Genomic DNA, 27,136 nt, shown 5'->3' on the forward strand with positions numbered 1-27,136 from the left:
TGGGATCTAACATCAAAAGTGAAGTTTATTTGGGTTTTATAGACAATATACATAGAGCCTGAAGATATTTACTTATTACTTTTTATGTGGTTGCATTTTGTTTGTGATATGAGGTCAGGTTTGGAATTTTCTACGTGTGTTGTCATTGGCACTCAAAAAGTTTCTGACTTTGGATTTTTGGATCAGTATGCCTGTTGTGTGTTGTAAAAATATTGTAGCCGGGTGGTGGTAGTACATGCCTTTAATCCCAACACTCATTGAGGCAGAGGCAGATGGTTCTCTTGAGTTCTAGGGCAGCCTGGTCTACAGGGTGAGTTCCAGGACAACCAGAGCCACATAGAGAAACCCTGTCTTGAAAAATAAAAACAAAACAAAAAAAATGTTGTAAACTTACTGTCATTAATCATAGGCCCAGATCCTTTCAGTTTCCTGTCATCAGCTCCAGGAAAATTGGGTTCTTTTAAATTCCTTTTTTGTTTGTTTGTTGTTTTGTTTTTCATAACTGGGTTTCTCTGTGTAGCCTGGCTGTCCTGGAACTCACTCTGTAGACCAGGCTGACTTGAACTCACAGATTTACCTGCCTCTGCCTCCAAGTGAGTGCTGGGATTAGAGGTGTGTACCACTACTGCCTGTGTGGGTTCTTTTAAATTCTTATCAGCAAAGATAATTTAGTTATTTAAAGACTATAAAACTATGTCTACCTCTATACTGAACACATCAAAAGACTGGAAGCAAAACAGAAAACTAGTCTTGTTTGTGGCTATGATAGATGACAAGAATTTTACCACTACGACTACAGTGTTGTGGGGGTTGTAGGGTGGTGCAGAAAGCTGTTTACCTGCTACTGATGCACAGGTAGTGTCCTAGGCATGTAGTCATACAGGTGTTTGCTGGGTCTAATTAGCCCAGATTCCTGAGGCACACTTTGGATCACGCTAATGAAAGAGTTTATTACTTGTCAGACAAGTTGTGTCTGAAGTTTGGAATTTATTTCCCTTTTAGAGATTAAAACTTTGTTTAAACTTTAATGAGTAGAAGATGAGAGAAAACTTAAAATATCAACAGTGAAGTTAGTATTATAGTAATACATGAATTACATTTGTTTTGATTTTTAGACAGGATCTTATTATATAGCTTAGACTGGTGTGGAACACACTATGTAGCGTAGGCAGGACTTGAACTCAAATCCTCCTGCCTCAGTCTTTCACGTGCTGGTGTGTGTCACCGTGCCATGCTTAACATCCCCCACCCTGTGGTGGTTGTTCAGCTATCAAAAGCCAAAGAATTTCAGGGAACATGTATTCTACAGCTTTTGCTGTTTTGTATCATTCCTTCTGTAGACATCTTGAGCTCAGCTTTCTGTGTGGTGGACTCCATTGCTAGGGATACAAAGGTTTGCAATCAGTCCTTTCAGGTGTTGTGAAAGAGGAGTGCACTGGAGGGACAGGTGTAATCTTAAGACACATTGGGATTGAGGAAGTCACTTTCAATTCCTAAATTCATCCTTGAGTTTTGAAAGAGGTAGGCACAAAAAATTCCTGGATTGTAAGCTTTAGATTAAGAGACTATAAACTACAGTTAGATTAAGTGAAGGAATCCGAGACTAGACAGTGGTCCAGTTCAGATGTTACAGACCAGTAAGACTTTGAATCATATTTTCAAGATTAGGAGTAGCTATTGAAGGGTTTTAAGTTGGGTCATCTGTAGTGCTGAGGAGACAAATGTGGAGGAAAAAGAGGTATGTGGTGGGAAAATTAACTATGAACCAGTTTTATGTAAGTGGCAAAAATGTAGGCAATGGCAATGAGAATAGAGATAAGACTGCCAACACAATTTCAGGAGTGGAATTTTCTGGACAATGGAGATAAGAAATGAACCCTGATGATTCAGGCATTCTGGTTGGGCAGAATTCTTCAAGGTAGGGAATTCAGGAAGAGGAGAAAGAATGAATTAACTTTTGATATGTTGAGTTTGAGTTTCTTCTCCAGAACATTCAGATTAGTGGTCTGAATTCCAGGGCAGTTATTTAGGACCCATGAGTGTTGATGTAGATCTGGAAGCCACCGGGTTTGAAGAGATTACCAGATAGAAGAATAGAGTCAATGTATCTGCTTCCTCTTGCATTCTTTGATTTATTTGGTAACTAGGATACCATGTAGCTTCTATGTTTCTATTCCTTAGTTCACTTGAAAGTTGGTGTCTGACAAGAGCTAGTTATCTCTGTGTCTGCCTCTCCTTATGTAACAGTGTATTTGATATTACCTCAGAAGCGGTACATAAATTATAGTAGCATGAGGAATGTGAGTTAATTGATACTCAAAGGGCTTTTGAGGTAAATCTCAGATACTTTAAAATACTACCCCTTTAAAGAGAAATATTTTACTTTTTAACTAAAACAATGTTAGTGTTCTTGGAATTTTGTTGTTGTTATTGAATCCCATAGTTTTGAACTGTAGGTGTTTTCCATGGACATTTCTCTATGCTCTAACCTGACTGGAATGACCCGTGTTTCAACTCAGGCAGCATAAAGTAGAGGCAGGGCATAGGAACCTAAATTTAAATCCCAACCACCCATGCAGAAAAAGCCAGGAGTAGCTGGATATACCTGTAACCCTAGTGTTGTGAGGTGAAGATAGCTATATTGATTCCAGTAGCTGCCAGCCACCCTTGCTGAAATTGCAGGCTTCTGGTTCAGGGAGACACCCTATCTCAAGGCAGTAAGATGGACAGAAACATTTTCCTCTGGTCACTGCATGTCTACACACTCATGTTCATATATCACACACATCATACATACGTACTTTAAAGTAGGGTATAACCTATATGAGTAACTAATTGTATCCATAGCCAGAGTATAAGGAGAAAAGATGTTATTAAAGGATGACAAGTGATTGAAATATGCTAGTTTTGTTTCTCAGAGCTGCATGTTTTGGGCTGGTGAATTCTTTGATGTTAGAATGTAGGTCATGTATTGTCACGTGCTTTCCTCTGGACTTCACTGTTCTTTCCTTCATTCTGAAGGAAGAACCTAGCAATAAAACTTGCCTTGATATTGGATCTGAACAATACAAGAGTTCAGGTGATATTTTTGTCCCGATACATGAAGGAGCTTGTTTACTCTAGACCAAGATCCTCAGGAAGGTACTATGGGTGGCTTTTCAGAAGTCAGCAACTCCTTGTCATGAACTCTACTTATTTAATACAGATAAGTGTAAGCCAGCATATCTTTTGAGCTATCCACTTTTGGGGACTGACTTGAAAAATCTGATTTTAAAGGGAAGAATTCTCAGAAGACTGTGTGTCCATGAAATTTCAGTAGAGTAAGTTTTATGGATGAGTTGTGACCAAAACTTAAACTCAACAATAGAATATTAACAGACACGAATTAAAAGAAGACAGTAAAGCTACATGATCTATAAAAAAATGGGGTTGGAGCTTATAATTTTATGTCCTAACGCCTTGAAAATGGTTTTGTTTCTCTTATGTTTTAACTTTGAGTTAATCACTAAAGCATAAAGGCTGGGGCTGGAGAGATGGCTCAGAGGTTCAGAGCACTGGCTGCTCTTCCAGAGGTCCTGAGTTCAATTCCCAGCAACCACATGGTGGCTCACAACCATCCGTTATGAGATCTGGTGCCCTCTTCTGATGTACAGACATACATGGAAGCAGAATGTTGTATACATAATATAAATAAATAAATAAATAAATAAATAAAATCTTTAAAAAAAACATAAAGGCCTGGTATCCCCATAATACAACACAAAGCAGACTGCTGTAGCACTGAACTGTGTTATAACTATAACCTTTTATTACGGTTTTAAATATTTAATTTTGTGGACACTGATTCTGTCTCTCTAAGTAGGATCGCCTATGTCAACCCATACTCCAGCAAAGCACTAGAAGGTGATTATAAATGTAATAATAGTACACTTAGGTGTTTAAAATATAACAAAAAAAACCCCATAGAGTCCAAGTTTAGAGTATATTTTCTGACTTGAAGGCCTCACTTGTCTCATGGCATCTTTATAATGTTGTTCTTTCTTGCCTATATGCCAACATTTCTAGAGAGAAGTTTCATTTGGAAAGTTTTGGAAATTTCTTGCAAGGATTATCAGCATGTAATAATAATAGCACCCCCACTCTTTGTCCCTCTAACAGTGAGCACCACCAACATGTCCATACTTGTTTATACATTGTTCCTTTCTTTACCTTTTTAAGATCAGTAGATTACAAAGATACAAGGGTTTGTTGTTGTTGTTGTTTTATTTTAATTTAGATGACTTTTTTTATGTAGTAAAACCCAGAGTTTATTTCATTCAGCAGGCACAGTGCATAATTTTAATGGAAAACTGGCACCTCTTCATTTCCTGGTTTTGTGCTTTTGGGTGGAGTTGATTTCTGAGTATGATGGTTATGCCAGGAAATAATATGAGGTACCTGCAAGAAAACACTGGGAAAGGTTGCCAAACATTTTGTGTAAGGACATGCCCAGGGTTCTGCCCTACTACAGAGTTGGATCTAGGTGCATGCTGATCTTGTAATTGAGCCTACTCAGTTTCTTTAAGTAAGGTTATTTGTATTTATGTGTATGCGCTTATATGTGCACATACATGTATGTACCTGCAGAGGCTGGATGATGGGTGTTGAATCGCCTTGAGCTGGGGTTACAGGTAGTTGTGAGCTGCTCAATGTGTGCAGCACTGGGACCCGAAGAGCAGCAAGTGCTTTTAGCCACTGAGCCCTTTCTTCAGCCCCTAGTCAGGTGGGGTCTCTTACTAGCATGCCATTATTCTCTAAAGAAAATTTGAAAACATAATCTTGAACGTTCTTAATGAACTTACTGTTTAGAAGCAAGCCATGATAAGCTGAATCATCATAACTACAGGTTTACATCACCGCCATCATATTGGAAGAGATTCCTGTCTCCATTTTGTCCAATGTGTCACCATCCTTTTGCTGATTGTGCAGACTTCAAAGCCTGTCTTCCGTAACTCTGTTCCTGATGGTTCTAGCCTACAGAGACTTATTCCTCCATTGACCTTCCAACATCTGCCTTTCTATTTTTACTTTTACTCTGTGTGATACTGCATTTATGTAAATTTTGTTGTCCTTGTGAATCAAATCTAGCCCTTGGAGGGCAAGATTATCTATCCATCAGTTTAAAGCAGTAGTTATAAATGAATGAACCACTGGACCTGTTCCCATTTTCCTTGCCTTGAAAGGAAGCAGTTGCGTTTTGGTCTCTTTATAGTGCCTTCTTCCTATTCTGTTATTCTTAGTAATAGCTTTATACTTCTACGTTTGCTCTCTCTTCTGCTATTGCCTTCTGTTTAAGAAGATTATAAATTGTTTTAGGAGATGCTTGGGGTATGAAAATAAAAGGGTGAGTTTCAGTATTTTCCTATTTTAGGATCTATTTTTTAATGATCATAAAACAATTCTTTGTATGTCCATCTAATATTTATTCATTTTTTGGGATGTGTGTTGGAGGCAGTAGTGTGGATGTGCATTTAACCACAATTTTACTTGGTACAGAATAGAAAAGGGAAACACTGTCAAGTTTGCAAACCTGAATTTTCCTCCAGACTCTTGATTACTCCTGTGTTTCTACAGCCTTCATGGAAACTGCAGGCAGACGTGTAAATCATTACATGATGTAAGCTGCTGCAAAGTAAGGCTTATGGTTTTCTTTTGCCAGTTAGCATCTCATGTACACTTGTTGAGCTATAATTCTGTTGAAATGTAGAGAAATGTAGAGGCTTAGTGTAACATCATCTTCAGATGGAGAAAATTGGTTTTCTAGGTCATGTGTAGCTAAAGAGCAGAAAGAAGCTGTCTCATAAGGGTTGTTTGTTAGGTAATGGCATGCATATCTGAGAAAGCACATTGCAGAATGGGTGCCGTGGAAGATAAGTCTCTCTACCACATCCATGCTCTTTGTTTTCCTTCCCCAGAGGCAGGTGGTTACCAGTGTGGTGGGCTTTTAAGAGCTATTTTATGCATATGCAACCATACACATGTATATATTATCCTAATGCAAATGGCACCATATCATTCACAGTTTTGGCACCTTTTTTTAAAGGCATGTTCAAAAGTGTATTTGAAATGTAGAATCCAGGTATTTTTATTTTTTGGCCATGAACTTTGCACTTTATATAACTTTTAGGGAACTGGATTTTGCTAACCCAAGTGAATTGTTTTCAGTATATCATACCGAGTCATCTTCTGTTTAATATAATGTACTGTTCACATTTTTTTTTAGAGTGAAAGAAGTCGTGGTTATTGATTTATTTTATAATGAATCATGCTAATGTTAAAAATTATATTTAGAGAAATTTATATATATTTATATATTTAGCTATTACTGCTAGTTACTAAACCAGAAATCAGAATATTTACTTTTCTGTTCAATAAAGGGGGAAAATGGCAGAAGGCTGGGGATGTAGCTTAGTGGTAGAGCACTTGCTTAATAAAGTGAAGCTCTTGGTTCAGTCCCCAGTACAAAACAAAATAACAAAAAACTAAGAAGGAAATAGTAGGAATTTTTTGGGAAATTTGCTTAAGACTTATGTAAAAGTCTGTATGATAATGTGCAAATAGTCAATCTTAGGGCCAGTGAGAAGCATCACTGCCATAGCTATCAAGCTGTGTGTGTGGATGGGATAGGTGTGTATTTGTGTGGTTGTAGGCATATGGATGTGTGTGTGTGGAGGCTGGAGGTTGACACTGGCTGTTTTTCCAAATTGCTTTGCACTTTATTGTTTGAGAGGGCTTCTCCCTGAATGAACTCCCGGAGTTCATCATTGACCGGGCTGGCTGGCTAGTGAGTTCCAGGGATCATTCTGTTTTCATGGGTGCTGGATATCAACGTTCAGTCTCTAAGAGCCACTGTTTTCTAGATCACCTAAAGAAGTTGCCTCACAAATACTGGAGTGTGAATGTCACAGTGCCCGTTCTTTAGTTTACACTAGGAAGTATCAGGTACAGTGGCATCTAATAGTCATAGTACATTTTCCTTCAGTAGGCAAATTTGGGAAAGAAAATGATAATCAGTTTCGTTTTGAATTTTTCTTTTATTGAAAACATTTTTTCCATACATCCTGATGATTATGGTTTCTCCTCTCTCAGCTCCTGCCAGTTCTTCCCAACTCCTCTCCCATCCAGATCCACCCCCTTTCTGTCTCTCACTGGAAAACCAGCAGGCTTCTAAGGGATAATGATAAGACAAGATATAATAAGGTAAAATAAAAACAAACACATTGGAATAGGCCAGAAGAAATAGAAGGAGAAGAGCTCAAGAAAAGGCACAAGAAATAGATTCAGACACAGGGACTCATCATTTGCATACTCATTCCCATAAAAAACATGAAACTGGAAGCCATAACATGTGCAGAAGACCTGCAGAGAAAAAAAAGAGAGAAAGAAAAGTAAAAATAAAAAAGGTAAAAAAGACAAAGCTCTGACATGGCATTGAGAATTTGTTGGCTGTTGGCTGTCTACTGCTGGGCATGCAGCCTACCCTTAAGAATTGAAGATAGCTTCTGGGTTATGGATGGGGGTATGTGCCCACTTCTCCTTTTAGCTCTAGGAGCCCGTCTGGTGCAGTCCAAGCTATGCACATCCTGTGCATGCTGCCTCGGTCTCTGTGAGCTCATTTGTGCATTGATCCTGTTGATGAAGGGGGCCTTGTTGCCTTGGTGTCCTCCAACTCCTCTGGCTCTTATGCTGTCCCAAACCCTTCTTCTGTAGGGATCTCTGAGTCTTGAGGGGAGCGATTTGATAGCAACATCTCATTTAGGGCTGAGTGCTCCAAGGTCTCTCATTCTCTGCATGATATCTGGCTGTGAAGTCTCTGTATTTGCTGCCATCTGCTGCAGGAGGAAGCTCTCTGATGATGGCTGAGTATAGTAGAATGTCATTATGAGTCATTTTATTACACATGTTTTTGTTTTGTTTTAGTACAGAAGTATTTAATGTTATCCTGGGCCATCTACTCTCAGGTTCCTGATCACACAAGCAGTGTTTGGTCTGGGTTCCATCTCATGGACTGGGCCTTACATCAAATCAGATATTGGTGGCTACCCCCATAAACTTTGTGCCGCCATTGCACTTAGCACACCTTGCAGGACAGACACTATTGTAGATCAAAAGGTTTGAGGCTGGGTTTGTATTTGTTTCTCCTTTGGTGTAAGCTTAGTTTCTTGATAAGCATTGAGTCAGCTTAGTGTGACATCTTTCTCTTAGGAACACAATTACTACTCAGACCAGACAGTTTCAATTTTTGGTGTCTTCTCATTAGACCAGGCCAGGAGCTGGGACTGTGCCCAAGTATGGACAAAAGCTGGGTCCCTGTGCAGGTACTTGGGTGCCTTCCTTTGATCAGAGTTTTCTCAGCATGGGTGGGGTTGGGGCAGGTAGGGCTGACAAAGTTTCCCAGCTTGTACAAAGGGGCGCAGGAGTACCAGTTGAACAATTTTGAATAGTTTTCATTCTTCCAATTCTTGCTTTTCATTTGCTTCCTTAGTTTGTCCTCAATGTTGGCTCTCTGAACTAATTAGGGTAATATCACTTCACTCTGAATTATTTTACAACTATTTTGTATTTAAGATAGTTATTACTTTCGAATTTTAGTTTCTTGTACCCAAACACTATATTCCCCATGTTTCTTCCATCTGTAATATTAATTTGTTGGGATGTGATCTTAATATTACGGCTTGGCTTCGTAATATATTTGATGTTGTGTTTTGTTTGAGTGGATGTTAGTTGTGACTTCTTCCATCTAACCATTTCATTTTCATTTCAAGCTCCACTTCATTTCTCTCTTACATAGTAGATAATTATTTTTAAAATGGAGGCAGTGTCTTAGAGTAGGGAGTGGGCCATAGTGTTGGGCGGGGGTAATGGCTGGAAATCTGGGAGTAGACATAGAATGCTGGTTAATTCAGCAGGCAACAATGACATTGCTGATCTGGTGGTCACTATAGGCAAGTCAAAACTTTGTGTGTGAATGTGACTACAGAAAAGATGATTCAGTTGAGCCAGCCAGTCACCCTGTCAACTGTAGATGCTGTTAGAGTTATTCTCCACCCATCTGGGAGAAGGACTTGTTCCTTTGTTTTTTTTTTTTTTTTTTGTTTGTTTTGTTTTATTTTGTTTTAAGAGAAACAAAATAGAATGGGAAATGGTAGAGAAATCAATATAGACTGCCCTAGTGGTTGTGAAAATACACATTATTGTGCTAATTGTCTCAGAGCAAGAATTAAGGAACAGCTAGAGACCAGAAGAGAGATGGATCATGTCAGACTACAGTAATCAGAGAACTTTCTATGTGAGGGGGCAGGAGGGAGACAGGAAATGAGAACTTAAATAGTAGGGTGAGTGTTGGACATGGCAGAATAAGGAATAAGGGTGTTGAATTCTCAAGACTGCTTCCTGCTGACGTGGGGGGTGTTGACCATCTTTGGGGGACCTGAGAAGGTTGGGGTGCTGCCACATCCTGGGGTAGCTGGTTGTTTCATCGCAGTCCAGGGTGTATGGAACTCCCTGGCGTCTCTTAGACCTGGAAAGATGTTGGAGGATTGAAAGGTTCAGGCATTATGCTGGCCTGCCCCTGTTACCTGGCGGAACAGGCAGTACCCTGGACAGCCCAAGGTTCCAGGGGAACTAAGTCTGTACGCAGATGCAAAGGACCCCTTTAAAGGACAGACACCTGCCCATTTACTCTCTACACTCTCTACTCTTCTCCTCTTCTCTGTCTGCTTCTGTTTCTCTTCTCTCTATGGCGACTGCCTGTGGCGGTCAGCCATTAACTCTATTTCTCTTCTCCTTCAGTCTTCCTACTCTGCTTAATATGTCTAAAAAAAAAAATAGTAGGAGGAAACTCCCCATCCCTTTAATAAGTTAAGTGACAAGAAGAGCACACAGCTGGGAAACTTTTTAAGGGAATAAGAATAAAAATATTTTTGCTCAAATTTTCCCAAATAATGGTCCATAAGAGAAAACTGATGTATGTTTTTCAGATACCTTGGAAAAAGCAGGCAGCAGTGCTGTTTTTCTTTAGCATGGGATGGAATGAAAATTGATGTCTCTTAGTGCATACATTTTGTTTCCATGTCTGTTTTAGTGTCATCAAATAAGTTCGTTTCAGAAAGTCGGAAGACTGTCAGCATCCTCAAATACTATTTTCTCTAGTTCCGCTTAAGTAAATATTCCCATGGAAGGGAAAAAGTCATAGACTCAGAGGGGTCGGTCAGATGCTGCACCTGCAGTGCCAGACACCATGGCTTTCTGGTTTGGTGAGCAAAGGCCTGGAACATACTAATGTATCTCACTACTTATCATATCAGCAGAAGCTACTGTCTTTCCAAGAGTTCTTGCCAAGAAAAAGGAACAGAATACATTTTCTCTGTACCACATAGAAATTTTCTGACTTAGCTAGGCATTTATTTGAACTTGATGGGAGAGGATATAATGTGTGTTGATTCTAACCTGAATCTTGGAGGAATTTGGTTGTCCCATTATACAGGCTTACTTAACCTTCCAAGAACACTGTATGAAATTCTGTGTTTGGGCTTTGCATACCTTGCTGAGTCAAGGTTTTTAGTACTTGTTGCCTCAGAGGGAATGGTTCAATTGATATAAAGATGAAGGACATTTTGCTGTGATACAGGTCAGATCACAGATTTAACTAGTGAATTAGATCTCATCAAGACTTACTACTGAGCAGTTAAAACCTTTTAAATTACAGGACTCCCCTCCCGCACCCTCACCACCCAGGAAGCATCGATTTTCCACTCTTATGAAAGTAGCAATGTGAGGGAAGCAGCCGTTTGTTCTCCTGTTTGTGTTCAGGAAGTCAGTTTCTAGTGCGGTTGTGTGCAAGCTTCTGGAGGATGACATTTTTAGGCAGAGCCTTGGCTTGGTCTTTGGCTCCCCTCAAAGGGTAACAACTATTGATTCATCTAGTACGGAGACAGTGGGGTGCTTTTATGAATGTGAGCAAAGGAATGAATGACAGGAAATGAAATTGTTCATCTGAAGAATATGAGAAGAAAACCCTGGCAGGTCTGCAGAGCAATTTAGGGGTTCAGGTTAGCCTTGGGGTCTGACTCATGTTAATAATGGGAAACTAATTTTCTAAATAATTCTTTACAGAAATAGAATCTATCTATCTATCTATCTATCTATCTATCTATCTATCTATCTATCTATCTGCTATTATTGTCTGAGCAAAGCCCCTAAGACATAATACACATTCCAAAATGTTAAATTAAATTGAAATCAGGGCTTGTGAGATAGCTCAGTGGATAAATGTGCTTGCTAGTAAGCCTGGTAACTGGACTTCAAATTTTGGAACCCAGTGGTGGCAGCAGAGAGCCAACTCCTGCCAGTTGTTTTTAGATCTCCACATGCCCTGGAATACATACACAAAATAAATAATTTTTAAAAATTAAAAAACAACTAATTTTAAATCATTTGGCAATGGTTAGATTTTTTTTTTAATAGCAATGCTTTCTTTTTAAAAAAGGATCTTACAGCCTTCATTTTATTCAGGAAGATAGTTAACACAAATGTTTGGCTTCTTAGGTTTGTTCTCTTTGTAAATTTTATTTTATTATATATATTTTCCCTAAAGCTGTGTCTTTGGGTATGATAGTTCTATACAAACCCTTCAGAGGGAAGGAATCTTGGAGGTGGTATGGTTATGTCATCAGCAACAGAGCCAGAGCACAGTCCCATAAACACCTAACCTTTGATGATATTATCACCGAATAAAATCCATCTGACAGCCCCGAAGTTGTTTTAGCTTAAAATAGTTTTGAAGCTTATGTTACAATGAATCTTCTACCTAATAACAAAGCCCTGGCACACATCTATATTATTATCCCTTTTGTAGTTCCCTGGAATAATTTAGCCAGATTCCCTGAAAGACCAATAGTTAGCCAATAGTTCATGTAATACTTTACTTTTTCTTAGGTTGAACACTTTCAGATACAGGGAACATTACTGAAACTGAAACATTGGTATTATCTAAAATGTTTGTTCCAAAAGCATGGCAGGTTTTTCTGTTTTTTTTGACATACCATGTTTCGAAGTCTAAAGAAATTACAAGTAGAAATTAACTAATCAAAAGCACAGAAAACTTTTTTTCTCAAGTAGAAATGACTAGAATAAAATATGGTATAAATTTGGAAATGATGGTGGTTTTGATTAACTGTTGAAAGTTTAGGGGATAAACTACTCTATACTGTGATTAGTACAGAGCTTAGAGGGAAGGTAAGTGACCTAGTGAACACATTCTTTAAATCTCTTTATGCTTACCACTTTGCTACCTTGTATAACTTCATAAATTCATAAGCAGAATAAAATTTAAAAACCATTACATTTTTATTTTAATAGTGACATATACTTAGTGTATAATTTTGGAAGTCATAAATAAAATCAAAATAAAAACTATCTGCAGCTTACTACCTGAAGATAACAGCACATGGTTTTTCTCTAACATTTTATAAATTTGTGTTGTCTGAACACACAAGGACATACGCTCACACTCTACAAATGCCGATGAAATTGATATTTTTTTTCATTGACTGCTTTCCCGTACTGTTAGGGAGTATCTCACAGTATTATTTTATTAGCAAGTGAGTTCGCACTATAAGGTTGTAATACCTTATTGTCGGATATGAAAATTTTCCAACTTTCCTTCCTGCCCCTTCCCCATTTCCTATTACGGATATTGCACAGATACTGAAGTTTTATTTACATTCATAGCTGCTCTTGAAGGAAACATTTTAAAAACAGTTTCTGGGTAAAGCTCACGCCGGGGTTTGGTGACTGCAGCCCTGCCTGTCGCGGGCTGCCCGGCTCCTGCACGCAGCTTCACCCGGTGGGTGCGGGGGACGCGGCGCTGAGGCGCCCGGGCCGCGCGCGGTTCCGCTCGCCCGCTCGCTCGCTCGTTGCTAACCGGCGTGTCTTTGTCTTTCCTCCTTGGGGTCCTCCGCCGCGCCCGTGGGGGCCGAAGCCTGGCGAAGCCGTCGCCCCGCAGCGCCGCCATCTTGCGTCCGCCCGCGGGCGCCGTCACCACGCGCCAGGCCGCCTCCAGCTGCCGCGCCAAGCTCCGCGGCGCCGCCAGGGAGCGCCAGCACCCGGCGCGCGCCCTCGGCAAGTCCGCCGCCCGCCGCCGCGCCGCCCCGTGACGCCGCGCGCGCCGCGCCCGCGCGCCCCGCGGCCCGCGCGCCCCGCCCGCCCCTCGGCTGTCCGTCCGGCTGCCCGGGTCGTCTCTGCCGACGCCGCCGCGTCCTCGGCCGCCGCCCTCCTGCCCTGCCCGCCCCTCGGGAGGACGCCGGGCCACCCCACTCTCTGCTCCGTGCCACGAGTGTCCTCAGGCCGCCTGTGGAACCCTGGCTGCTTTGAAAATCTCTCCGCACACAGTTCCTTTTTCCGTGTCTCTTGTAGCGACTCCCCGTTCCCACACAGACGCTTGTCATGATCAGTTCTTCGAAGCCACCTTCGTTTTCCTTCACCTTGAGGCCTCATCAAGCGCCACTTCCCACTCCCATCTGCCAGAAGATTCCTGTTGTCCAAATTCTTGTCGGCTCTGGGGTGACTGACTAACAAACGTAGAGTTGTATCATGCACAACAATAATTGAGCTCTGACATTATGCTTTCTCCTCTCTGTGACTGATTACCCTTCCTTTCTTTGGAATCAGTCCTTGTTCCCAAGGACATAGCTTGTCCTCTTTAGAAACTGCACCCTCTCTAGAATATTGTCCCTTGATGATCACAGGAACGCACCTCTCAAAGCTGCTCCCGGAAGACTTGTTGGCTAAGCACCCCCACCCCCGCCGCCCCCCTATTTTTCCAGGGACTCTGTCCCTGGGTTTATTTTACATCGAGGTCGTGCTTCTCCTGGGCTATTACCAGTGACTGGTCACAGCCATGTGACAAACATGATCCCTCAATGAACTGTTTTGCTGTGGGAGCTCCTCAAGTCTTGGCTGAAACTTTCTTAGGACTGCTGGCTTCAGTCTGTAGCCCCTCTTGCTCTTGCCTTTCACAGGTGAGTCAGACCTGCCTATGGCATGAAGGTTCTTTTCTCTCCTTTTTCTTTAGCCGTTCTCAGGTGTCCCCTCAACACAACTGCTGCACAGTGACTTTTGTCTTGGTGTCTGCTGCTAGGACCTGAACTGACACTCCAGACATTCCATTCTCCAGTCACCATCTTCCTATCCTGAGTTCTTTGTTAATTGACCTCATTTTTCTACTGTTGAGCAGGCTATGTCTTGGATATATTTCCTTGACTAGCCCAGATTCCACAGTCATTATAATCATGCCTTGAAATGCAATGCTCTCAGCACTCTCAAACTTCAGTTTCTTCCATGTTATTTTACTGGCAAAAAGTAATCCAACCCTGGCTGTATGTACTCCCTGTCTTGCACTGGCCTGACTGGAATAACTGACCATTTCCTTTAAGAAAATCACAAAACCCAACCTACCTGTTCTACTTTCAACACAATATTGCAAATCTTAAATTGGTGTTTTTCCTATGGTCGTCTCAGACCCACACATCTTGGCCTACTCTTTTTATCCCCAGAGTGTCCCCTTTGCTCCCCATTCCTCTGAAAAACAAGAGTTGTATACAGACGTCCTCATCTTCCAGCAGGAAGTGCATGGAGGTGGCGTTCCATTTAATGACTGTGAAGAAAGCTTGAAGGCCAGCCCCTTCTCTCAGGGCTATGGTTCTAGTTCTCTTGCCTTTTGAATAACTTTAGGTTCTCCTCTTTCTCTCTTCTGTTACCATCATTTCCCCTCCTCCTAGCCAGTTGTTCAACTGCAATAAATGGCACTTGCATTTCAGCCAGTTTTGTAGTCAGAAACCAGAAGGCCTCCTCTGCTTATGACTAGTTCCTTACAAAATCAGACCATCCAATCAATCAGTTTGATTACTCAAATATGCCTTTTTATTTTTTTGGAGAAAGGATCTCTTTATATAGTTCTGGTTGTCTGGAACTCACTATGTAGAGCAGGTTAGCTTTGAATTTGTGGTGATCTCCCCGCTTCTGCTTCCTAAGGCCTGGAATTATAGGTGTGCACAATCATGCCTGACTCAAAATTGTCTTTAATCTGCCTCCTTCCAGATTCAGTACTAGGCCTGCATGGTCTCTCAGCCACTACGCTTGGCCTACTTTAGTACATTTTTGATAACCTGGTGGTAGTGAGCTTTCTCATCCATTAAATCAAATAAATTGTTGGCTATAGAATAAAATTGAAACTCCTTACCATGGCTCACAAAGCCTTGCACCATCTGATCCTTTTTTTTTTTTTTTATTTCTCCAACATCATCTATACTCTTCTCTTATTGTTTACTGTGTGTGGCCATCCCAGTTCCACCAACAGGCCAAGCGAGATCTTTTCCGTACCTCAGGGGGTTAGTAAATGCTACTGTGTCTAAGCTGTCCTTCATGGCCACCCTCTCCTCCATCACAGTGTGTCCTCTAAGATGGGTACAAAGGTTGGAGAGAGGCCTGCAGGGAGCACCACATTGAAAGTAGTCATGACCTCCCAATCGTTTCCTGTCCCCACTCTGTGTTTGTACTCTTATTTATTTGTTTATTCTGTTTTATTTCCTTCTCCCCACACTAGAATGTATGAAGGAAGAGACTGTGTGTGGATGGATGTCTGGATTCTTCAACACTGCATTCTCCGCCCATAGCAATTTGGTGTGTGTTAGATGCACAGCAAATGTCTGTTGAAGGGATAAATGGATACAGATGCTAAATTTTCTGTTGGGGATTCACTTTCTATTGACTTAGTAAGAGGTATCTATATATTAAAACCACTAATCATTTGTTTAATCTGTTTGTTGAAGACATTCTGCCCTTTCTCCAGTATGTGCCAATTTAATTCTTGATGTCTGATATACAGAAGCATTGTATTTTTCGAAACAATAAATATCTCTTATGAGTTCTGCATTTGGTGATATGTTTAAAAATATCTTCTCTGTGTCAGTGTTACATGTGTATTTGTTTGTTTCTTTTTATTTTCATTTTTTAGATTTAAATATTTTTCTCTAAATGGAATTTATTTTTTGCTATAGGTATGATTAAGTATTTATTTAGTTGTTACATCATCACTTACTGAGAATCCTTTTTTACTGTTTTGAATAGTTCCTGTTTATCAAATATTAAGTTCTTATCCCTAGAGTGGCTTCTGATTTGTTTGTTGCTCCTGAAGTCTGTTAACTATTGCCTTGGTATCAGTTGCTTTACTCTGTGTTTGCAATGAAGTAATATTACTCTTACTTTTAAGAGATATTTTTGTTTTTTGGCCATGTGTTTTCATTCATTTTCCTCAACAAGCTTTACTTATATATATTGGTAAAGTCCAAAAGAAAGTCTACTGTCATTTTGTTTAGGATTGCTTTAAGATTGTGGGTTATTTGAGAAAGACTGTAAAGTTTGTACTCTGAAGTCTCCTTTTGAGGAACTTGTCATGTGTGAAGGTTACTGAAGACATCTTGCATGTCTTTCAGTTCTTTTTTAATGTGCTGGAAACTTATTTGTTATATCTCCGCTGTTTTACATTTTGTTGCTGTTTGACTGTGATTGCTTCCCCCCTCCCCCATTTTTAAGAGCTTTCATGAAAGCTTGTAGGGTCGATTGATTTTGTATTTGATAACTTTTCAGAACTCTCACTAATCCTTACTGATTCTATTTTAAGCATAATTAATGATAATTTTGTGTTTCTTTTGCTATGCTTATACCTCATCGAATAAGTGATGGTAATAGACTTGCTCTTATCCTGACTTTTTAAGGAATGCCATCAGTATTTTGAAAGATTTTATTGTTAACTACTGGACTGAAATGCAGGCCTTTAGCCAAAGGAAATGATTTTCTGGTTCAAACATACCAAACTGGTTTTTATTTTGGAAGTTCTTGTTGAACTATATTAAACGTTCTCGGCAACTAGAGGTTATCTAATGGTTTTATTTTGTGGTCTATTACCACAATACACTATTATTAAAAGATTTCTTAATGCTGAGCTATTTCTGCGTAAGATAAAGTCTGTAATCACGGTGAACTTTCCCCCACTTTAAGTACAACTGTTAAATTCTACTCCTTACATTCTAATTGGGGTTATTACATTTATATTCATGAAAAAGATTAGATTGCAATCTTATATTTTTATAGTCTTCTTTCTTAGCTTCAGAAGGGGAATTTCTAGACTGTTTTAGGTATAAATTAGTACTAGTATAGGAGCTGTCTATTCCTTGATGTCTTGGAGGAACCCCCTCAGCACTGTTTATAAGATAAAAGAGAATTCTCTGAAAATTTTGAAAACTTTTATGGTTTTGTCCTATACAGGCAGCCATACTTCTTGAATAGCAACTTTAAAATTATATTTTTAAAAGAAAATCATGCATTTTCATAGAATTTAAAAATATGTTAGATTTCTGCATATATTTATCTTATAATTAAAAGTATTTTTCTCTGTATCTGTGGTTGTAGTGTTTTTCTTATTTCCTAACTTTTTAGCCTTTGGCTGTATTTTTCCTTTTACTAGACTTGCCAGTCTTTTAAAGGAACCAACATTTAAATATTTTCTAACTCTAGTTTTTCTGTTTATATCAATGTAATTATTTATCTCTAATTTTTTCTTATTTTTCTAAGAAAGTTTAGTTGTTCTGTGAATGTTTCTTTGCAATTGATGTCTTAGATGCTTTTTAATTACTTATTTAATAATAGGACAGAGGACTATAAACTAACCTCTGGGCACAGCTTTATTACTTAGCTTCTTACTGTTATAGTAGCTGCCTCTATTTCATTTTTAACTGGTGTAATTTACGATAGTGTTCTGAGTTTTTTCCCTGTTAATTTTGCTTTCTTTAATAAAAATAAGTTTATTAATATTTATGTTGCTATTTTAATAAAGAGCCAGTTTTTTTTGTAAGAAGTGAGCTTTAACTGGGAAATGATTTTATCTGAAGTAGCATGTGAGCACCACCATAGATTTCTCCTTTGGAAGATGTCGCCAAGAGTGCTGCCTAGTGTTGACTCTAATTACAGACAGTAGAAGGTTGAGGTATCACTGCCACCAGTCATTTACTGAAATAGCCATTTCTTCACTGTCCTAGTTGCTCATGTAAAAAGTCAAGAAAGATCTTGAAAATGTTTATGGTATCAGTAAACATCAAGTAATACGGAATTTAAAAAAACTTCTAATAATTAGCAAATTTCCATTTAAATTTATGAAATCAGGGAGGATTACATATATTTTTTCATATGGATGTTGTCTTAAATTTTGTCATTAGAAAAGTTTTCTTTTAGATTTAGAAAAAGTAGTTTTAAAATTCTATTTCATGTATACAAAGTAAAAACTGCCCATAATGCCATTATCTAAAGAAAAGCACTGCTAAATTTTTATTTATGTCTAAGACAATTTAGTGCACATCTCGTCTCTTTCTTTGGGACAGAAGTAGGCTCGGAGTCTTGTACAGCAGCTTCTGTTTACCCACATTACGTTTCCTTACGGCATAAGGAAGTGGAGATGGTGGGGAAGCCATCATCTCAGTAGAAGTACAGGAAGGAGGGGCTCTCCGCTCTGGATGCTGGTGTCTGTGCTGCCTGTTCCTCAGGTGTGCTCCGGTGCTGCCTGTTCCTCAGGTGTGCTCCTGTGCTGTCCTTTCCTCAGGTGTGCTCCTGTGCTGTCCTTTCCTCAGGTGTGCTCCTGTGCTGTCCTTTCCTCAGGTGTGCTCCTGTGCTGTCCTTTCCTCAAGTGTGCTCCTGTGCTGTCCTTTCCTCAGGTGTGCTCCTGTGCTGTCCTTTCCTCAGGTGTGCTCCTGTGCTGTCCTTTCCTCAGGTGTGCTCCTGTGCTGTCCTTTCCTCAGGTGTGCTCCTGTGCTGTCCTTTCCTCAGGTGTGCTCCTGTGCTGCCTGTTCCTCAGGTGTGCTCCTGTGCTGTCCTTTCCTCAGGTGTGCTCCTGTGCTGTCCTTTCCTCATGTGTGCTCCTGTGCTGTCCTTTCCTCAGGTGTGCTCCTGTGCTGTCCTTTTCTCAGGTGTGCTCCTGTGCTGTCCTTTCCTCAGGTGTGCTCCTGTGCTGTCCTTTCCTCAAGTGTGCTCCTGTGCTGTCCTTTCCTCAGGTGTGCTCCTGTGCTGTCCTTTCCTCAGGTGTGCTCCTGTGCTGTCCTTTTCTCAGGTGTGTTCCTGTGCTGTCCTTTCCTCAGGTGTGCTCCTGTGCTGTCCTTTCCTCAGGTGTGCTCCTGTGCTGTCCTTTCCTCAGGTGTGCTCCTGTGCTGTCTGTTCCTCAGGTGTGCTCCTGTCTGATGTCTTCCTCTAGAGTGGCCCTTGAAGATTCTTCCTTCTGCTCCTTTTGTTTAATTTCTCTGCTACTTATACTTATCAGAAGTACTTTCTGTTATATTCCAGAATACTCTTACTGAGAACAGTGATTTTGTTTGCTTTCATTTATAATATCCTCAGAAGTCTAGGCCCAATAGATACCAGATATGTACTCATACCATTCAAATACCACTGGAAATTTTCTAATTATGTATAGACCTGGAGGATCATAGATTACTTCTCTTTATAGACAAGTCTTTTAGAAGTTCTACAATGCAAGAGGAAAGTTTATTTTAAAGTAAGTATTTCAAACTTTTCCTTATGCAACACTTTCTTTTAGTAAGACCTGCTAATGGCTTTAAATTTTTATTTTCATCTGTGAGTATGTATGTGTCTGTGTGAGTATGTCATGTGTGTGGGTGCCCACAAAGGCTGGAAGACATGGAAGTGCAGCTGCCTGATGTGGGTGTTGGGAACTGATCTCAGGTCCTCTGGAAGAGCAGAAGCTCGTTTAAGCTGCTGGCCCACTTGTAGTGTTTATGGAGTTTTAAAAAAGCACTGTTTGCTTTATCAGCTACGTGGCTTTTAGTTAACTCTGGGCGATTTAAAATATATGTAGAAAAAGTACACAGGAGATGCCTCCTGTGTACTGAGGAGTTACTTCCTGGATTGCCTCCAGACTAAGACAAGGGAGGTCCCTACTTTGGACCCCATGCGTATAAGCCCTTTGGTGACAGGACAGTGTGAAGACACTGTTGATTGGAGGAATTTGTCCACCTGGAATCTGAGCCCTCTTTAGACTACGTTTTGTGCTCCTGACACCCAGGGAAGTCTTGCCAAACAGCACCACCTTCCACTCTTATCCTGATGAACTCACCAGCCCAAAGCAGGCCTGAAGAGAGCTATCCAATGGGATTGAAGCGATACCACAGTGGTTAAGAGCATTGGCTGTCCTCCAGGGGAGCTTGGTTCATTCTGAGCACCTGCATGGTCTTAGAACTAACTCAGGACTTCTGGTTTCTGCAGGCACCAGATCTCAGGCATACATGTGGTGCACAGATGTATATGCAGGCAAAATTATATATATGGAAGCTATCTGCTGAGCTTGGTCATATTTAAATTTTGCAGGTTGGAGCCTTGTTTTGCCTCTCAAAGGGAGGCAATATACATATAAGGCCATGAGTTAGGGACCAGGCCACTGTGTTCCAGCATAAGACTCCGAGAAGCCCAAGAATTTGGGCTTAAGTTTAAGTGTGGCTTCCTAGTAAATAGATCAATAGGACTTTTGTTTTTTCTTTGAGACAGCGTCTCTCTACATAGCCTTGGCTGTCTTGGAACTCCCTATATAAACAAGGCATGCTTTGAATTCACATAGATCTGCCTGCCTTTGCTGGGATTAAAGGAGTGTGCCACCACACCTGGCTATTAGGACATTTATATGGTATTTATGCTTGTGTATCTGTGGTGCATGCATGTGTATGGGTTTGCTTGCATATGTGTGTATGTGTGTGTGTGTGTGTGTGTAAATAACTTATTTGAAAATGGCATACATAATACTGTGCCTTGATCATACCCATCTCACTCCACCATTGGTTGGTTTGTAACATGAAAGGATTTAGACATGTGACATGTAAGTCTGCACTTTACTCTAGATGTTTGCAGTGAGGTTGATGCTTGAAGGCTAGAAGCAAACTGTGCACTCGCAAGAATACTGGGACGTCTGGAAGTTTCAGAGGAAGGTCGCCATACAGTGTTACTTGAGAGAGAATCCTGTGTATCACGACACTGCCTGAGGGCATGGAAAGCCTTGAATGAACCGCCTGAGCCTTTGGTCTTGGGATAGCACATAACCTGGACAATAAGTACTTTTGCAGGGACTCTTAACCACAATGAATTGACCATCAGAGGCCCTTACTCCCAATTATGGGACTTCAGAAACTTCCAGAATTGTTCTGTATTCTAACAGGCTTCTTATAACATGACTGATTTTGCTTTTGCTTCTTTTTTTTTTTTTAAACATACCAGTAACTGGAAAGTTCAGAATTAGGTTTTGTTTAGAAAATTAAGCTAGTAATTCACATCTTATACCCATGTAAGGCAATATAAGACTTTCAGTAACAAAATTGTAAAGCAACCAAAATGATACAAAGAGAAGTACTTTGGAAAAATAAGAGGCAGTGACCTCTCTGTGTCTGCATGTTCAGTAAGTGTTCTAGAACATTAGTGTATGCGTATGCACACAGTTTAAATGAAGTTATACCACCTGGGGTGATAATATTCCCCCGAAGAGCCTCTTAGAGCTATCTAAGTTGTTGGTCATACTGCCAAACAATATAGGCTGTTGTCATTGCCCTTGGTTGCCTCCTGGACCTTGAAGGTAAGACCTGATTGCTGAAGACGTGCGTACTCCAGACATAGGAGGTGGAGGAACTGAGCTGGATCTGACCTGACGCTTCCTCCTTGAAGAGCAGCTCTCCTAGTATCTGAAGGTGCTTTGCAAGCTTCCTAGGGAGAAAAGCAGCCAATAGTCTCACCCATATGTAAACCCTAAGAACCACAGCAACGACCAGAAGGACAATATACCCCCAGGGTACAACAGTGGCACTTTTATCTTGGGACTGAGCAACTGTCATTTAATTGGACTTAAGGCTAGCTCAACAGGAGGGAATCCATTCTCGATACTGTAAATCTGTCCAATTACCTGTGTCTGGTGAACTCGTGACTCCTAGAGGAGACTATAGTACTGTCACTTTCCTAAACCAGTATAATGTCTAATTGCATTCTAAATGTTCATCCTTATACCCACAGACAGGTGTGTCTCTCACTCCTCATGAAAGAAGCTTCTTTTTGCAGCAGATGGGGCACCATTACAGAAAAACCCAACTGGTCAAAATGCAGAGAACAATCAATCATGGGGTACCCAACCCCAGTTGATAAATGTACAATAAAAGCCCTACACTGAAGGACCAGGGAACATTGTAGAAGAGGGGGTGGAAGACTAAGATTCGGGGGACCAGGAAGAAGTCTCCTGAAAGATATATATGACAGGGTAGCTGCACTTAAGAAATCTCAGTAAGTGTCTAAATCTCAAGAAGCCTAAATAAGACCTGCATAATGACACCACCAAGTGACATGCCCACACGGATGGAGAAAAATCTCACAAGGTCCTGCCCCTAGATGAAGATTACAGGCAATTAATGGTTACAGAGAAGGGAAGAATCTGTCTTCTCCAGGAATGAGATCCCTAATAGGTTATCTAATACCAAGTGTTCAGCCCTAAACAGACATGCATGAACACTACCATTAGCCTCAGTAGTTTGTATTTTATGTGCATGTATGCATATATATATTCTTAAACCAAAATAATCTCTCTCTCTCTCTCTCTCTCTCTCTCTCTCTCTCTCTCACACACACACACACACACACACAGCAATTAAAGAAGAAATCATGAACTTCAGAGGGAGTTGGGGGCCTTTGGAGAAATTAGGAGGGGGAAGAGAGGAAGTGATGTAAATATGGTACTTATAAAATTCTCAAAATTTAAATAAATATGAAAAAGTATCCTTTTTTTGAAAGAGAAGATGAACAGAATTCCCAGGGGCAGCATTCCAGGAGGAAACAGGGAAAAACATTACAAACATCAGAGAGGGGCTCACAAGGAGGTTGGAAGTGGAAGGTAACAGAAGGAAACCAGAATTGGATGGGCAGCTGTATGGCCAGGGGCTGAAAGCAAACTGGAGCATGGCTGGATAAGACAGGTAGGAATGCAAGAGCTGAATTCACCTGGCTTTCTGTATGAGTCCTAAGCTTTTCAGGAAAGCAACAAGACATCATCTGAAGCTTCTGTGGGCTCATGGATATAAAAATGCCATAGGAAAATAATGCTTCCCCGCAACTCAGAGAAACCAGAGGCAAGTGCTACTCCACTGTAAGGATATGTTCTGCTGTCTTCATTATAGAAAGAGAATGTCAGCATTGCTGAGTGACCCACAGAGGGGTTTGCAAGGACTGGTGTGTTTGAGTTTTGACTGCCAGTTGAAGGGGGTTCACTAGTAAATGAAAGGGTGAGACTAAGGGAAAAGGGACAGGCAGGGCTCAGTCTGGGCACAGAAATAACTCAGAAGGCATGGAGTGTCAGGTGTAAGTCTAGTCAATAACATGGTTATTTTATTTTTAGTGATGGTGGATCTTTCAAGACTTTCGGAAAAAGGTCATTGTAAAACAATGTGGAAGATGAGCTTGCGGGCCGTTAAACAGGCACACGATGACTCTGGAAAGTTTATTATTGCCCACATGGGTGAGGGTTGCAATTACAGAAAGAGAACTGGTGTTGACACCTCAAGGGAAGATGGACTCAAAGGATGTTTTGGTAATGAAGGAACCAACAGGCTTTCCCAAGATCTTTGTTCCCCTGATGACCTTTGGACTCTGATGACTGAAAGGCTATAAGAGACAGACATCTGGTAAACGTGTGTGAGCTTATTCTTGTTGATGCTAAGGTATCAATGACTAGTGATGGCCTGATTTTTTTTTTCCTTAGAGGACACAATTTAAAGAATATGGGATGAGCAGCGAATGTACTGAAAGGTGGAGTTTTTGATGCTTTGGATCTTGACAGGGAGGTATCCAGATTAGGTGAGTGATATCAGGAAGAGGTGTGCTTCCCTTTTAACAGTGGTTCTCAACTGGGGGCATGCATGTTTAGCAGTGTCTAGAGATTGTTTGGGCTGAATGTCATGATGGAGTAGGAGCAGGGTAGGTTGGAGGTGAGGGGTGCACAGAGAAGACCTATCTAGTCCAGTGCACCAATGGCCCTAAGGTTGGGAAGGTCTGCCTCAAATCATGTTGGTGTCTTTCCTAAGAAGCCTTGCTTGATCTCTGAGAGTTACACAGTGTGATCATAACTTGAGGTATGAAACCATAAACTAATTTCTATTGTGATATTCAGTTGTTCTTTTAAAGTGGCTCTGTGGAGGCTTGTTCCTTCTCAGTTCTTGTATGAATGCTTGGGCAGACCAAACTGCAAGCTATAAAATATATGCAAAGGCCACTCTTTCCACTTCCTCTTCTACAGGGTTCCCCGAGCCTTGAGGGGAGAGATTTGATGGAGACATCCTGTTTAGGGTTGAGTGTTCCAAGGTCACTCATTCTCTGATAATGTTTGGCTGTGGGTCTGTATTTGTTCCCATCTGCGGCAGGAGGAAGCTTCTCTGATGATGACTGAGCAAGGCACTGATCTATGAGTATAGTAGAAATGCCATTAGGAGTCACAAAGCTTCCTAGAATGGGAGATTATACCACATAATCATGGTGGACCCCGTGTAATCATAAAGGTACTTGTAAGTGAAAGAGGGGGCAGGAGAATCACAACAGGAGACATGACAGCAGAATCAGAGGTTCGAGGACTGCCCTCTTTGGTGCCAAGAGCCTGTGGAAACAGGAAAGCAAGGAACCCTCTTGAGAGACTCCCAGAGGAACAGACCAGTACACACCTTGATTTTTGCCTATGGAACTTCAGATTTCTTGATTGTACCATAGGAATTTGTGTTGTTTTGAGTCACTAGCTTTGTGGTAATCAGTTATAGCAACAAATGCAAGTGGGAGTCAGCCCCAAACACTGCAACCCCAGACTTGAAGCCCCAAACAATCACAATTAGTCTGGGTGGCCTCTGCAGAGGGCATGAAGTCGGATCCCAGTTTTTATTCAGCGTGGTGCTTACTTGCTCATTAGCACAGCTCCTCTCTCCGAAGCTTCATTGCTTATAAGTGAGGGAAAAAATTAAAGCCCAGACTTCAGTTGCCAGTGCTTAATGACCAGCTTACTAATTTTGAGCTGAGTTACAAAGATTCCTCAGATTAGAAACCTTACATTTAAGGTTTACTTTGATGCTGTTCCTGAACATCAATTGTTTTCAAACCAAAAGGAATAAACAGTTAGCAATTTCACACCTATGATGGCTTTCATGATTTTTCTCTGTAGAAATTACATTTTAGGCAAATGATATGATGAATGCTCCATGCAGGAATTTTTTGTTGTACTGTTAGCAGGGGTCCAAAGAGGATATATTCACACCCAAGTTTAAGGTGAGATAACACTGAAACTTTGGTAATGTTTTACTTATCTGCTATTCCAGGGTCTATGATTATTTATCACTGCTGTGAGAAAGCAAACATGATAAGCTAATACTGACCTTCTGAACACACTTTGGCTATTACCTATGACTATGATACTTGCCCCAGTTGTCTGTATCCATAGAGACAGCCATGAGAAACGTTCCATTCTGTACTCCACAATGTAGCTGTTTGCTGACTGTTTAAAAGACTGACCGTGCATTCGATTCAATGCAATGTCAGAAATTATTTCTCTTGATTAACTGCCCAGGAAACATCTAGAAGAAATTGGATGAACATCCTCTTGGATACCACTGTCTCCTGTAGTTGCCCACATCAGCACTATAGCATAGGCATAAAAATCAAAGAACCCGATAAGGAACTGGGGCTATGTAACCTGAGAAAATCCATTATAAAATAAGTGATTTTTTTCTGACTGAAGCAAGTGTTTTAGAATTCTAACCTAACCATAACTCTAACCTAACCCAGTCCATCCCTAGTAGCCTTCAAGCCTGCCACTGTCTGGCTAGCCACCTAACACTGGTATAAAGCCTCAGGAGATGCTATGTACCAAGTGGCTAAGACCAGGGATTTTGAAGGAGTCAGTCAAGGACATGTGGTCCCACAGACTCTCCAGCCTCAATGAAGTTACTTCCTAAGTCTCAGTAGCTTCATTTGTAAAATAATATTAATAAATCAATTCCTAGTCAAGGCATTGTGTGTTCAACATAGTACCTAGTACCTAGAAAGTGCCTGGTGAATGTTGTCATTAGCTTCAAAGATAGAAAGAAGCATTGTTTTTTTTTTTTTTTTGCCTCACATGCTAGGAGTGGAAAGCAGACAGGGAATTGTGTGACTGAGTTTTAGCAGTCAGGTTGAGTAAAACTATAAAAACTAGAATCATCGGGGATGGAGACATGTCTCAGGAATTAAGAGTAACAAGTCACTTCTTGTTAATCTTACTGGGATGAAATATCATGACCAAAACAACCCGGGAAGGACTTGATTCTGCTTACAGATTCAGATGACAGTCCATCACTGAAGGATGTCAGGACATGAACTCAGGCAGTGCAGGGACCTGGAGGCAAAGCTGATGCAAAGGCCATGGAGGGGTGCTGCTTGCTCGCTTGCTCAGCTTGCTTTGTTACAGCATTAAGGACCACCAGTCCAGGAATGGCACCACACACAATGGGCTGGGTTCTCCCCCGTCAATCTCTGTTAAGAGAATGCCCTACTGGCTTGCCTACAGCTTGATTTTATGAAGGCATTTTTCTCTCTGTTGAGGTCCCTTCCACTCTGATGACTGTGGCTCTTTTCAAGATGACATAAAACTGTCCAACACACTGTTCTCCAGAGGACTTTGGTCATTCAGTTACCAGTACTCACGTCAGAGTGGTCACAACTGCCTGTAACTCCAACTCCAGAGGAACTGATGGCCTTTTTTGACCTCTGTGGGCACTTGCGCACACATAACATATACACACACATGTGCATAAATAAAAATAAAGTTAAAACCCCCAAAACTAGAAATAGTAAATGTTGATGAGTATATGGCATAGTCAAAGTGTTTACATTTATTGTCCATGGGCGTATAGAGTTGTTAGGAATGTAAGTGAAACCATTTTTTTTCTTTTCTTTTCTTTCTTTTTTTTTGTAATTTGAAAACCATTTTTGGGTGGTTTGGAAT

The 27,136-nt window shown here is 40.7% G+C and overlaps 1 protein-coding gene across 6 annotated transcripts in view; it reads left to right on the top strand.

The window, feature by feature from the left end:
• The window catches only part of Znf800 (zinc finger protein 800), a 44,057-nt gene extending 30,861 nt beyond the window's left edge, over window positions 1-13,196 (top strand). For all 6 annotated transcript variants that reach the window (XM_035450844.1, XM_035450848.1, XM_035450846.1 and 3 more), the window contains one exon: window positions 13,022-13,196. In XM_035450844.1, the coding sequence (XP_035306735.1) occupies window positions 13,022-13,196 (175 nt within the window). The remainder of the gene's footprint in view (window positions 1-13,021) is intronic.
• Window positions 13,197-27,136: the final 13,940 nt, after the last annotated feature.

The sequence above is a fragment of the Cricetulus griseus genome, assembly GCF_003668045.3.
Source record: "Cricetulus griseus strain 17A/GY chromosome 1 unlocalized genomic scaffold, alternate assembly CriGri-PICRH-1.0 chr1_0, whole genome shotgun sequence".
Lineage (NCBI taxonomy): Eukaryota > Metazoa > Chordata > Mammalia > Rodentia > Cricetidae > Cricetulus > Cricetulus griseus.